This window comes from Talpa europaea, assembly GCF_964194135.1.
Source record: "Talpa europaea genome assembly, chromosome: 9".
Taxonomy (NCBI): domain Eukaryota; kingdom Metazoa; phylum Chordata; class Mammalia; order Eulipotyphla; family Talpidae; genus Talpa; species Talpa europaea.
The window spans coordinates 33,287,383-33,299,990 of NC_140076.1; the positions used below are offsets into that span (position 1 = coordinate 33,287,383).

Genomic DNA, 12,608 nt, shown 5'->3' on the forward strand with positions numbered 1-12,608 from the left:
GGGATGGGCTGGTTGTCACTATATGGTTTGGGAGATGGGTATGGCAGGTGCAGCCTCAGAACTGCATGAGAGCACACAGGAAACAGGGGGGGGATGGCAGTGGGCAGCCTGGAGCGAAGCAGACCCAGGGATGTTGGTCCCCAGACTTTGCAGGCTGTCCTATGCTGCCCTCGGGTAAGTAGTAGATATTTTTGATGTAACTCCAGAGGCAGAATGAAGGAAGTCAGAGGAAGGCATATTTGGGGATTTGGGAAAAAACAAAACACTTTCTAATGGGCACAGCTGCTCCCAAATGACAAGCTTTCTGGGAAGTAATGCACTCCTGTCTCTGGAAGTTTGTGAGCAGCCAGCAAATGCCCACCCACAGCACACAGCAGCCTGAGGAAAGACTTCCTGCCTTTGCAATCTTGAGAGCCCTGCTCTGCATTCAGATGCTCTGCTTCTATGATATGATGAGTGAGCAGCAGTATCCCAGAAGATGCTGACAATCAATGCCCAAAGAACCCTTGCTCAGTGTTAACAGGCAGAGGGGCTCATGCAGACTTTCTTCCTCATGGGTTGGAGGATCCCAGGGCCTTCCAAAGCCCTCAAGGTGGTTCTTGTGACAAATACATGAGGACTGAGCACCTGCAGTGGGAGAATGGAAAGTTCAGGTTAGGGACACTCACCCTCGCAGGGGGTCGACAGCAATGGCCCGGGGTTCACTGAGGTCATGGCTGAAGAGAGTGCACCGGCGGCCACCATCAGCTGTGGCCACTGAGATGGTTTTATTGCCCGAGTCGGTCCAGTAGAGGTGCTTGTGGACCCAGTCCACCGCCAGGCCCTCTGGAGAGTGCAGCTGCTCGTCAATAAGGACCTCCTGCTCTGCTGGATCGCTGGCCTTGTCCATGTAGGCACTAGGGGCAACCAGAGCTGGCCATGGGCTCCATCTGGAGCTGCCTATGGACCCTCCCCCCATTTCTTCTCTGAGAGCCTCAGCACATTTTAGAGGAACTTGGCTATTTTCCATTCAACACATTCCCTGGGCCATGGGGTAAGAGTACTGGCTTGAATCAGTCATAGTGTCTGGCCTGGAGGAGCTAGGTTTAGTAGGGGACAGAAATTTCTAGCCAAACAATTACAATACAGTGTGATCACAGGCTACAGCAATAGAAAAATGGTGAATACATCATCCTGAAGGGTTGGAGGAGGCTTTGTAATGAAATGAAACAGCCCCTGTCTGTCTCTCTCTCTGTGTGTCTTTGTTTTGAGGGGGTGTAATAGGCATTGAGTTGTCAGTGAAGTATATTTGTTTCCATTCACTCACCCACCCACCCATCCATTCACTCACCTACCCAGTGCCTGGTCATTGGTAGCCCCACCAAGTGGATCTCAGGACAAGGAAAAGCCATGACTATGAAAAGGGGTGGGCTGGGGGTGGGGGCAGGACATGCAGGCAGCAGGCTTGTGGCATCTGAGAAAGACCTAGGAAAGCTCCTCCTCATGTGTAAAGAAACTGTCTCAAGCACAAAAGTCCTCTGACTTTCGTGTCACAGACAGTGAAGGGCTGGGTTGGGGGCAATGCCATTCAGGAAGATCCCCTGACTCCTAGACAGGGTCAGAGGCCTCCTCTACACTTTTCCCTTAGGAGCATCACAGGGGATGTCACTATGTTATGAGTGGGATCTTCTAGGCAGGACCAGGTGTGCAAGTCCCTAGGAGCTAACATGGATATGTGAGCTGCTATGAAAGTCGTCAAGGCAAGGGATTTCTTCCTTTCTGCTGTGGCTGGACACTTACTGTGTCTTGCACTGCCCTACAAGGCCACCAGAGGTCAGTCAAAGCCTGGGTATATGGGGCTCAAAACTGCTCTCCCAAGAGACCCTTCAGCCCAGGCCTGTCCAGGGGGTGGAGTCCTGGCAGCTCCAATGGTTGTGCCTCCCTTCCCAAGTCCCAGCTCCATCCTGGGGAATCCTAGAGGCAGAAGGAGTGCAGAGGCCACTCTTCCTCTCCTCTGACAGCTCCTGCCCCCAGCTAGGCCTGGTTGCAGAACACCTGCCACTGTTCACCTGTAGATCTTGCGGTAGGAGAGGTCACACCAGTAAATGCGATTGGTGGCAACTTCAACATCCAGGGCCACGACGTTCTTGAGCATGGGGATGAGGCGTGAGTAGTCCCGCTTCACCAGGTCAATCCTCCGCACCTCGTGCCGGTTGGTGAAGATTAGGGATGGGCTTCTGCCAGCTGCCATGCAGGGAGATTGAGGGGGAAAGATCAGTGCAAGAGTTGGGGAATCTGGAGAACAAGGCTCTGCCACTGGTTTGTTGGGTGATACCTCATTTTCCTGAAAAATAGGAGTGACAATTCCTATCTCAAAGGTTAGAGGAGTAGATGAAATACTGGGTACAATACTGGGTAAGCTGGAAAGCACCACATTCTTTTTGTGAGTTTTATAAAAACTCCCTCCAAATTTTTTGATTCCCCACCTCCCTCTTAGGCTTGCATACCCCAAGTTCCCTATCCAGCCTCATCACTCACCCCCTGACACACCTTGACTCCAGCCACCAAACCGCCTATCCTTACCTAGCCACAGCAGCGCTCTGCTGCCCAGGGCCTTTGCTCAAGGCGGCCCCTCTACCTAGAATGCATTTCTCCGTAGCTATCACTTCTCTTCTCTGGGCACTACTGCAGTGTTCAAGGAGTGAAACAGGGAGCATTAAGTATTTTAGAAAGATAACTGAAGCTGAAGTTTGGAGGACAGACTCTAGGCTCGGGGGAGACTCCACGGAGGAGATTCAAGGAGGTCTTTTGAGTCTTTAATTTGTGTAGAGCATTTCTGGGGCTATGGCAAGAGATGAAGCTGCAAAGACTGGCAGGGACCAGATCACAAAGGGCCCTATGAACTGGGTGAACAGTTTGCACTTTATTCTGAGCCAATAGTTGGGGTGAGGTGTGTGTAATATATGACACCACTTAGATGTGTGCACAGGCAACGACACACATGTCTATGTATATACAAAACCCTTTTTTAGATTTCGGATTCAATTTTAGGAAGATCATCAGAGACCTAGACGTTGCTGTCCTGTAGGGAAGACAGGGATTTATGTGTGTTTTGCTTGCTGCTAGATCCCCAGTGCCTACAACATTAGGTGTTCATTACAAAGAACCGAATGAAATGAATGCAGTGGGCTGAGCTGATCACTGTGTAGGTCTGCACATATCACGCTGTGTGTAGCTGTAGTGCCGTTGGCATCTACACACGGTGTGTTGTGTGAGTGCTGTCTCTGGGCTCTACATGTGGGTGTTCACGTACAGGGCATGGTGTGTGATAGATACCTACAGTCCGAGCACTGGTGTGCACAAGTGTGTGCGCGTGCATGCCATGCATATCCACTCCTCATATGTGGGAGCGTGTCGCTTTCTGTGACCCCTCAGAGCTGGCCCCCTGCCCCCACTTTGGGGTGTCCATACCAACGGCCTTGCAGTTCTTGGTCAGTGTGTCCATCTCATAGCCAGGGTGGCACTCGCACTTAAAGTAGCCCTTGTAGTTGACACAGATCTGGCTGCAGGCGTCTGGGTCCTCACACTCATCAATGTCTGCGGGGAGGAACAGAGGTCAGAACAAGTCAGAGGCTCTGCCTCTGCTCGGGGAGGTGGGATCAAGGGAGGGTCTTACCCCCACAGGTCTTCTGGTCCAGGAGCCGGTAACCTGCTGGGCACGTGCACTCAAAGCCGATCTTGAGGTCCGTGCAGATGTGGGAGCAGCCACCATTGTTATGCAGGCACTCGTTCAGCCCTGGGGAGGGACGCGGGCTGAGGGTCCAGAAGCCCAGACTAGGGTGTGGGCAGGACAGTGGTAGGGCCGAGAGCTGAAGCAGAGACTGGGGGATGGCAGGGCTCCCACAGAGCCAGGATGCTCTCCAGCCTCATTGAACCTCAGCCTCATTAACCAGGTGACTGGGCAAGGGGAGGTTCAGAGAGGGGCAGTTCTTTGCTCCAGGCCAGACATACAGACAGGGAGAGTGGAACCAGAACTCAGGTCCTTTGCGTCCCAGGTCAGGGCTTTGTCCACCACCAGGCTGGAGGCAGCTAGTTGCCTAAGATCTTTCCTTTCACAAACACATTTCTTCCAGCATCTCCTTCCTCGTGACCTCAGAGTTGAATGAGTGCATGTCCAACCCTCAGGACACCCCAAGAATGCCTTTGTTCAAGCACCTCCAGGTTCAGGAAGCCCACTCCCCCGCCACCCCCCGAGGCAGCAGGCTCCTCCTGGAACTGCCTCACAGGGTCTGCTCCTGCAGCTTTTGCTCCTGCCCCCAGCTTGTTGGGTGGGGCTGAGCAGAGTCCAGTATCTCCCTCAGAATCTCTTTTAATGTGCAGATTTCTGGCCACCTGCCATTCAGGTGCCTTCCTCTGGGTAGACATTATCTGGCCATGTCCTTCTCCAGGCAGGGTCCAGACCTGGTCTGCCACCTGTCTGAGTCTGAACAGCAGAGGCTGTCCCCTACTGTGTCTGGTTACCTAAGGCTCCCAGGCCTTTTTCTTCAGAGTTGTTGCTAAGTCGAGTCTCTCCTCCCATGAACTACAACAGATTTTTCACCTCCTCTCCTCTTAGCACCTATCCCTATTACTACACTGAAGTCGGGCCTGGTCCCAGGATTACCAATGCTACAAGAGATGAAGGGATGTCTGGAGGTCGTCTGGTTCCCCGGTCCTCCACTGCCCATCTCTGGCAGGATCCTAGGGAAGGTCAGGGAGGCCAGGACCAAGGCTTGCCAGGCTCTCACAGCATCTTCTCAGCTTTACAATTACAGAAGGTCAATTCTGCAAGCCAAGGGGAGGTGCCGAGCCACCCCTCTGCCCACCAGGCTCATGCACTGCACTTCAGCCAAGCCAAGCAGAGCTGAGCTAAACCAGCGTGGTGTGGCCATGCGCAGTTGGTGTCAGCTGCCCACCCCAGGCCATGCACAGCGGTGGGCACCCCACCTCCAACCTAAGCCATGCTTAAAGAATGTTCCCTTTTACCCCTGGGCCTCCTCCTCTTTCCCTGGGACGTTGACAGAACTGAAAGAACAAAACCATAGCAACCCCATGACTGGGAGGCCTGGGGGTGACTCAGCCAGACCCTGCCCTGGGAAACCCTGAGCCCTTTAGGGTGGGCTGAGCCATGTATAAAAGCTTTGGGTAATGTCTATGTGTACCACCCCAGGAGTCTCTCTGTCCCTTGAAGCCCTTTCTGCCTGCCCCACACTATTTTATCCCCTCAGCACCATCATTCGTTCATTCACCTGCTCACTCGCTGCCTCACTCATGCATCCACTCCCTCCCTCTCCTTTTGCAGGCAACAGCAACTAATGACTGTATTTACTGAGCACTTGATGGAGGGGCATGTGTCAGATGGCTCTGAAAGGGAAAAGGGGGGCACTTAAATGACTCAGGCTTCTTTGAAAGTGGAAGGCAGAGTCCTCCGGGGCTAAGGTGGGTAGGGGCGAGAGAATGGGTCGTGGTCCTGACCTTTCTGTCTCTATCAACCCTGCCCTGGAAGGCCAGCAACAAGGCTGAGGCTGAAAGGGATTCTCTGGGCCTTCCTAGTTCTCTCTGGTCAGGAAGTGACTCTGCAGGGGGTCTGGGCAGGTGGTGCAGAGAGGCCTGAGTAGCACAGCATTTGAGGCCCACCATGGGGGGAACGGGTAGTGTTACCTTCCCCAGCACATGCACACACCTGCATGCTCACACACAGCTTACGTGCAGAGGCACAGATGGGCCGTGGATTTCCCGGACACACTCAAACAGATGTGGAACACACACAGAGACGCATGATACAATGCTCTTGCCTTGCTCAGAGGAGCCATGGATACAGACACTGGTCTGTCACCAGCCCAGAGACACAAACACATGCAAACATACTTCTCTTTGGCATGTCATGCAAAAGATGAGAGAGAAAGAGAGAAAGAGAGAGAGAGAGAGAGAGAGAGAGAGAGAGAGAGAAGAGAGAAAGTGTTTAGTAGGTTAGTATTCCCTGGCTAACTTATAACCTGGAAGGGGGGGGGGGTAGGTGGAGGCTAGGCTCAGTTGTTTCTACTTCTGTCCTAATCATGGAGACTTCTTTGGGCAAGATCACTGCAGGCAAGGAGCAGGGAAGGCAGAGTCTATCTCCTATAAGTTCAGGGGGAGGCTGAGTGGCCTCATTCCACTACCCTCCCTTTCAAAATCAATCTTGAAATCTTCAACAGGGGTGGAAATATATTCCTGGGGCACTCCAGAGAACGAAGCTCCTTTGAGTAGCTACAAGGATGAAAAATGGGTCTACCAAGAAGGTGGGGAGGGAGTCTCTGGCCTAGAGTTTGTCTTCCCAGGAATTCTCTGTCCAAACCTCTGACCTCAGAAATGAGCCTTCCTGAGCCTACACTGGGCTCCTAGCATGTTCCGGCAGCTCCCGGAACGCCCAGCAGTGCTAGTCGTCAGGACAGCCATCTCACTCCCCTCATTACTCACAACTAACTTGTAAATCTGCTTGCTCAGAAAGCCCTACCTCCTCAGGGCTCAGGACACAGCTACCTCCTACTTCTGGGTCTGCCCTACCCTCACCCAGGCCTGGCCTGAGCCACTAGGCCTTGGGATGTGCCTCTTTGGCCACCTGCCCGCTGTTCTATACCTCTCCCTCTACAGGGACTCCTGCAGGGGGCATGAAGGCTTCAGAGGCCAGGGCCCTGGCAAGGTCAATAGGGCGGAAACTGAGGAGGAGAGAAAGTTCCAGAGTCAGCACACACTCAGAGGCCTGAATGGTAGGAGTGAGGAGGAGAGGCTGGGTTTGTGAGAGAAAGCATAATTTTTGAGCATTTGGACTGGAAAGGAAAGGACCTTAGATTTGGAGAGATACAGAGGTAGAGAGCCCCATCTGAGGCCCTAGGACAGCACATAAGTGCAGAGAGAGGGTCAGAGCAGAGGTGAGCAGAGGGGCAGGTGCGGCCCCAGCCTGGGGGCCAGGTGGGGGCATGGCAGGGAGGGTTTAGTCCAGCTGCCAGAAGTGGACAGGTACTGTACCACACTCTTTCAGAGGCTCATCCGACCAGTCCCGGCAGTCCCTCTGAGCATCACACACTTTCCCGCCGTCCACGCACTCGCCACTCTTACACTGAAATCTGCGGGGACCCTCACATGTTGATTCTGTTGGTTGGACAAGAGAGTACACAGGGCCTGTAAGAACGTGGACAGTAGGGCTGGGCTAGGCTGTGTTGAGTGGGGCCCACAGGAGGTGGGCAGCTCCAGTCCCAGCCCCCACTGGTGGGCTGGATATAGGATTGATGGGTGTTCTGGTCACAGAAGGACAGGATCCCAGGGATGATCAGGGTGCCCAAGCATCATCAAGCAGGGCAGGGCTAGAGGGTCTGGGTGTGATCTGATGGTACTGAAGGCCTGGGAGGGAAAAGCAGCAGGTCTATAGAGACCCTGTGGGCTGGACCCACGATCTGAAGGGACCTTTGCCCTGGGCCCTTAAAAATCCAGTTTCAATGTCATGAGGACCCTTTGGAGGGGATCTGGGTGGTTTAGGGGTACATGATGCTCTGGAAGAAGATGCTCATCAGGGGCCGAAGGGAGACCTCTTTCAACTCTGCTCTCTCCTGTGCCAGGGGAGAGCTCAGGGCTTTCCTCACAAGGACACTGCCCTTTGCTTCTGACCACACGCACCCTGCAGGCAGCCAGCTTCATCACTCCCATCTGGACAGTCCTGTTCCTGGTTGCAGCGCTTGATTGCAGGGACACAAGTCCCATCCCCACACTGGAACTCGTCCCCACGGCAGGTCCCCAGTGCTACCAGAAGAGGGCAAAGGGAGAGATGGTCAGGGCCAACATGGTCTTGGGACAGCTCTCTTCCCTCCACCCCCCTCCCACAACAAAACCAGTGGCTGAGATTGGGAGTTCCCAGAGGACACCTGGCCAAGGCACTTCCAGTGTACAGATGGGGAGACTGAAGCTCAGAGAGGGGGATCGCCTCACCCAGGGGCAGTGCTAGGACTAAAACTCAGGTGTCCTATTTTCCCATCCACCAGCTCCCCAGGGCCACGTCCCTCCAGAGCAGATGCATGACTTTCTTTCTGAATCTCAGTGCTCATTACTAAATGATTTCTTTCTTTCAGCAAACCCTTCCTATGTCCCTACTGTGTGCTGGGCGCTATGCCCAGGGTGGGGAAACCAGAGACTACTAGGAGGCTTCCCATCCTCCAGGGTCCTGAGGGGATCTGGGGGTTGGGGACTGGGGTGAAGACATCACAGGGTGGCATGTGCTGTAAGATGCGAAGGCCTGGGGGCATGTGGTAGCCCAGGGGAGAGACCCAGCCCAGCTGGGGTGGTCAGGAATCTGGGTGAGGCCCTGAGGGATGAGCAGGCCCAGCAGGACTTGAGGGCACGGATGTTCCTGAATTACTAAGGACTGAGCACCAGCACCGGGGCTGTTGGGGGACACCGGTACCAGAGAAAAACCCTTGACCTCAGGTTAGACCCGAGCGCCGCGACCTCGCAGCCACGTGACCTCAAACACGTCTTCACGCTCCCAAGCTCAGGCTCCTCCGCAGTAAAACAGGGCGACAGGTGAGCGGGCTGGGAAAGGCAGCCGGCGCCTGGGGGACAGATGCTCGGGCAGGGGCGCCGCCGCCCCTGGGCTGCGAGCAGCAGAGCAGCGGGCTGGGCCCTGTGGACGGGGCGGGGGCTTACGGCAGTCGGCCTCGTCCGACTTGTCCTTGCAGTCGCGGTCGCCGTCGCAGCGCCAGCCCAGGTGCACGCACTCGCCGCTGCGGCAGGCGAACTGGGCGGGGGCGGCGCAGGCGGCGGGCGCGGCCGTGGGCCCTGGGCCGGCGCGGCCGCAGAGCTCGGGCGCCTCGTCCGAGCGGTCCTCGCAGTCGAACTGGCGGTCACAGACCCAGCGCTCGGGGATGCAGGCGCCGCCGTCGCCGGCGCAGCGGAACTCGCGGGGCCCGCAGGCCGGGTGGGCGCAGCCGCGCTCGTCGCTGCCGTCGCCGCAGTCGTCGTCGCCGTCGCACACGAACACGGCGGCCAGGCAGGAGCGGTTGCTGCACTGGAACTCGTGCGGGGCGCACACTGCGCGGGACAGAGAGCCGGTCGGCTCCTGCCCCGGGCCCCCGGGCCCGCGGGTCCCGCGCCTGGGCCCAGACCCTCACCTCCAGGCAGGAGGGGCCCTGCGCGGGCCGAGTCCTAGAAATGGGGTCAGGGTCGTGGTGGGTGACTGGGGGCAACAGAATGAGCCTCCCCAGCCTTTTTGGGAGTGAGGGCCTGTCCTGCTGCCCACTGGACGGTGGTCCCGGGAGACTCTAAAGCTGCAGAGGGCAGCCTGTCTCAGAAAGCCTGTGGTCTTCCTAGGAAATGATAACGTAACATGACTCTGGCCTTTCCAGGGAGTGAGGTCCGAGCTGCTTCCTCACGCATAGCTCAGGCCCCTCCTCACCCGCTGACCTGCACTGTCCTGTCCACGTTCCCTGGCCGGGCATCTAAGTCCACTGGCGCGGCCACTGCTCTGCCCCCTTTCCTCCTCCCGCACACATCCTCACTCCCGCACACACTCTGGCCTCAGCCGCACTAGGCCAGATGCACACGTGCCCACCTCCAGGCCTTTGCTCAAGCTGTTCCATCTGTTGGGTACCCACCTCCTGCCCATCACTGTCTCCACATTTCACAGTTGTGAATTTTCGTCCTTCAAGGGCCCACGGGCCACCTGTTTCATAATACCCTTCATGCTCCACTGCTTGGGAAGTGTCCCTCCCCCTTCGCTCTCCTTCACAGCTTGCTCAGGTGTCTGGGTCTCATGTGTTTTCCATCTGCTCCATGACCACACACTGCATGGGAATGTGTCTGAGTTGACCCGTCTTGGTCCTGAGGGCCTGGTACAGAGTCTCCTGCAGTGGGCGGGTGTGGCATGGATGGATGCTGGACCAGCCCAGCTGTGAGGACTAATTCGGGGATGTGCACTGGTTAAGGGCTCAAGTCATGGGCCCTGCCTGGAGCACTGGGCTTCCTCTCTCTGGTGGGCTGCTCTGAGTACACAGGATGGAAAGGCCTTGGAGACCACCAGCCCGACTTCTAGTTAACAGCTGCAAAAACAAGCCCAGAGAGAGGAACAGCCTGCCCAGGGTTGCACCGGTTCTCCCTGGTGACAAGGGAATGAGAACTCAGGTTTGGGGCTCTTCCTTTCTATCCATAATCTTCCTCTCGGCTTTCTGGTTGCCCCCTCCCTTCCTGGAGTGTAAGCTCTTTATAAGGCAGCGATCTTATAGCCTCTTTCACTCCTTACACGCAGGCTAAGAACATCTGGGCCTAGTGGCCCAGGTAGGGGCATGGTTGTGGCAACAGGTAATGTTGTGGTGGCAGTACCAGATCTCTCCATGTGAGGGCGCCCAGAGTCTGTGTTTTTATTTTCTGATGGAAAAAACATCATTTTTCATAGTCATTGAACATAAAATAGAATGATGACTTCAGCTTCACAATGTAGGCAGTTCATGTCATGTGTTGCTGACAGCTCTGTCAAGTTTCTGACATTTGCATTTTTCTCCCCTTCTGGGTTTTTAGGATGTTGGGGCATTGGTGGGAAAAGCACATAATACCCTGTGAGGTGTACCCCTCAAGATTATGCTGATTTCTATTTTAGTTCCCCTCATTCCTTTCCAGAGAGGGAGGACTCACTACATTTGGAGTTCGGGGAGGAAGTACTTTGCACTGAGTTCCTCCAAGCTTTCAAAGCTGACAGTAACTTCAGGTTTCCCCTTCTCAGGCCCATACCCTGAGACCCCATTCCCAGCACTCACAAATGGAAGAAGCTCTGACAGACAAGAGAAGGGGGACTCTTTCCTCTGTCCAGGTGGCTGGGCTGGGAGCTATAGCAGAGAATCCCAGCAGAACACCTAACACCCTATCCTATAATTAACAGGGAACATTCCTGCCACACATATCCTAGTTAGAACTATTCCCACACCCTGCAACAGTGGTTGTTGGTTTTTTTGACTGAGGAAACATCTGATTATGGGGGTGTAAGGAGGGAGAGGATTCTCATGGCCACTGAGACCCTAAAAAAATCATCATTGCTGAAAGAATGAGCCACTGCCAGCATTGGGGCTTTGAAACTGTTGGTTCCAGCCAGGTTCTCTCCCATACCCAGATCCCTCAGCTTCAGACATATCCAAACTCCAGACTTAGAATCTAGAATGCTATGACTCAGAAACCTCCTGAGGAGATGGCATTTCCCTTGGGCCAGGAAGGATACAAATATAGAGGCTGGTGGAGGGAGGAACCAGAGAGGCGGTGGTGAGTGAGTACCTAGCAAAATCCCCCCTGAGTGATCACCCATATCTTAGCCCAGCTTCCAGCCTAGTTACTTGTCTCTCGTGATCATGAGTTCCCGGAGGAAGGATGTGTGGGCTCTACCTCATCGTCCCTTCCAGAGCCTGGCTATAGGCCTGGCACACAATAGGTGTCCACTGAATTAAAACAAGAGGCCCAGGTCTGCTCCCTACTGGTCCAGACCTGCTGACCCACCCCCTGGGAAGGAGATAATCCTGTGTTTGAAGCTCAGTGATGTGAAACTGTCCTAGTGACCACGTCCATCTGTCCCTGCTGAGGCTGTTGGGAATGTCTTCCCAACCTGTAACATTTGTGCTCAAATCTGAGATTTTAGCAACAGTCATCCTTCATACCTCAGGAATCTGTCTGTTCCTCTCCACCCCATCCCTCCCTCCCTCCCTTTCCCCGACACTGCCAGGGCACTGGCGCAGGCCACCACCAGTCAGCCCTGTGGCCCAGCCCTGGTCTCCCTGCGGAGATCAGCGGAGACTTGTGGAATGGATGAGCAGATGTCTGACATGGTAAAAAGCTCATGGGCTTTGCTATCCAGACCTGAATTTGAATCTCAGTTCTATCACTCAGTCTTGGGCACTTTTCCTCACTTGTCTGAGCCTCAGTTTCCTCACCCAAAATGGGGATGATAATGGTGCTTGTGAGGTGGTTGTGAAGATGAAAGAAGAAAATGTCTCCACAGTGCCTGGCCATTACTAGTGTCCTGATCATTAGTCTTTCCTCTCCACCTATCAACCCCTTCCACTTCCTCCTGTCCCCCAGAACCAGGCCCCCTACCCAAAAGTGGCTGCCACTCCCTGAGTGGCGGCCTGGCTATGCTTGGCAGACCCTGGGGCCCTGACCCCAGACTCACAGGTGGCACAGCCGGCCTCATCCGCTCCACTCTCGCAGTCCTTCTCCCCGTCACAGCGCCACGAGGCAGGCACACACTTGTGGCTGGTGGGTCCACAGCTCAGCTTCTCTGCAGGACACACCTGCTTGGCTGTGGAGACAAGCACACATGCAGGGCTTAGCCAAGGTGGGAATAAGCCTATAGCCCAGGTCCTGGCAGTCCATCAGGCCTTCCTGCCCCATCTCTTCATCTGAGTAAAAAGCCTCCTTCTGCCCCAAGGCTCTCCAAATCGCACATCTGATCCCACACTGCCCTGCTACCATCCTTTCATCACACCCTGGTTCTGGCTGACCCTGCCTATTTTATGGACCTCACCTCTCACCCTTTCAAGGCTCCCCTTTAAGCTCCAGTTAACACAGAGCTGCCACATTGCTGCCAT

At 55.1% G+C, this 12,608-nt stretch overlaps 1 protein-coding gene across 8 annotated transcripts in view; it reads right to left on the minus strand.

The window, feature by feature from the left end:
• LRP8 (LDL receptor related protein 8) overlaps positions 1-12,608 on the minus strand; it is a gene marked incomplete at its 5' end in the record, with an annotated part of 63,006 nt that overhangs the window by 13,454 nt on the left and 36,944 nt on the right. For 2 of the 8 annotated variants that reach the window (XM_084243463.1, XM_084243462.1), the window contains 7 exons: positions 669-896; positions 2,049-2,223; positions 3,451-3,576; positions 3,656-3,775; positions 7,669-7,791; positions 8,692-9,075; positions 12,191-12,319. In XM_084243463.1, the coding sequence (XP_084099589.1) occupies positions 669-896; positions 2,049-2,223; positions 3,451-3,576; positions 3,656-3,775; positions 7,669-7,791; positions 8,692-9,075; positions 12,191-12,319 (1,285 nt within the window). Of the gene's footprint in view, positions 1-668; positions 897-2,048; positions 2,224-3,450; positions 3,577-3,655; positions 3,776-5,004; positions 5,044-7,023; positions 7,177-7,668; positions 7,792-8,691; positions 9,076-12,190; positions 12,320-12,608 lie in introns of all 8 variants that reach the window. The other 6 variants (XM_084243460.1, XM_084243459.1, XM_084243461.1 and 3 more) reach the window with 6 other exon arrangements.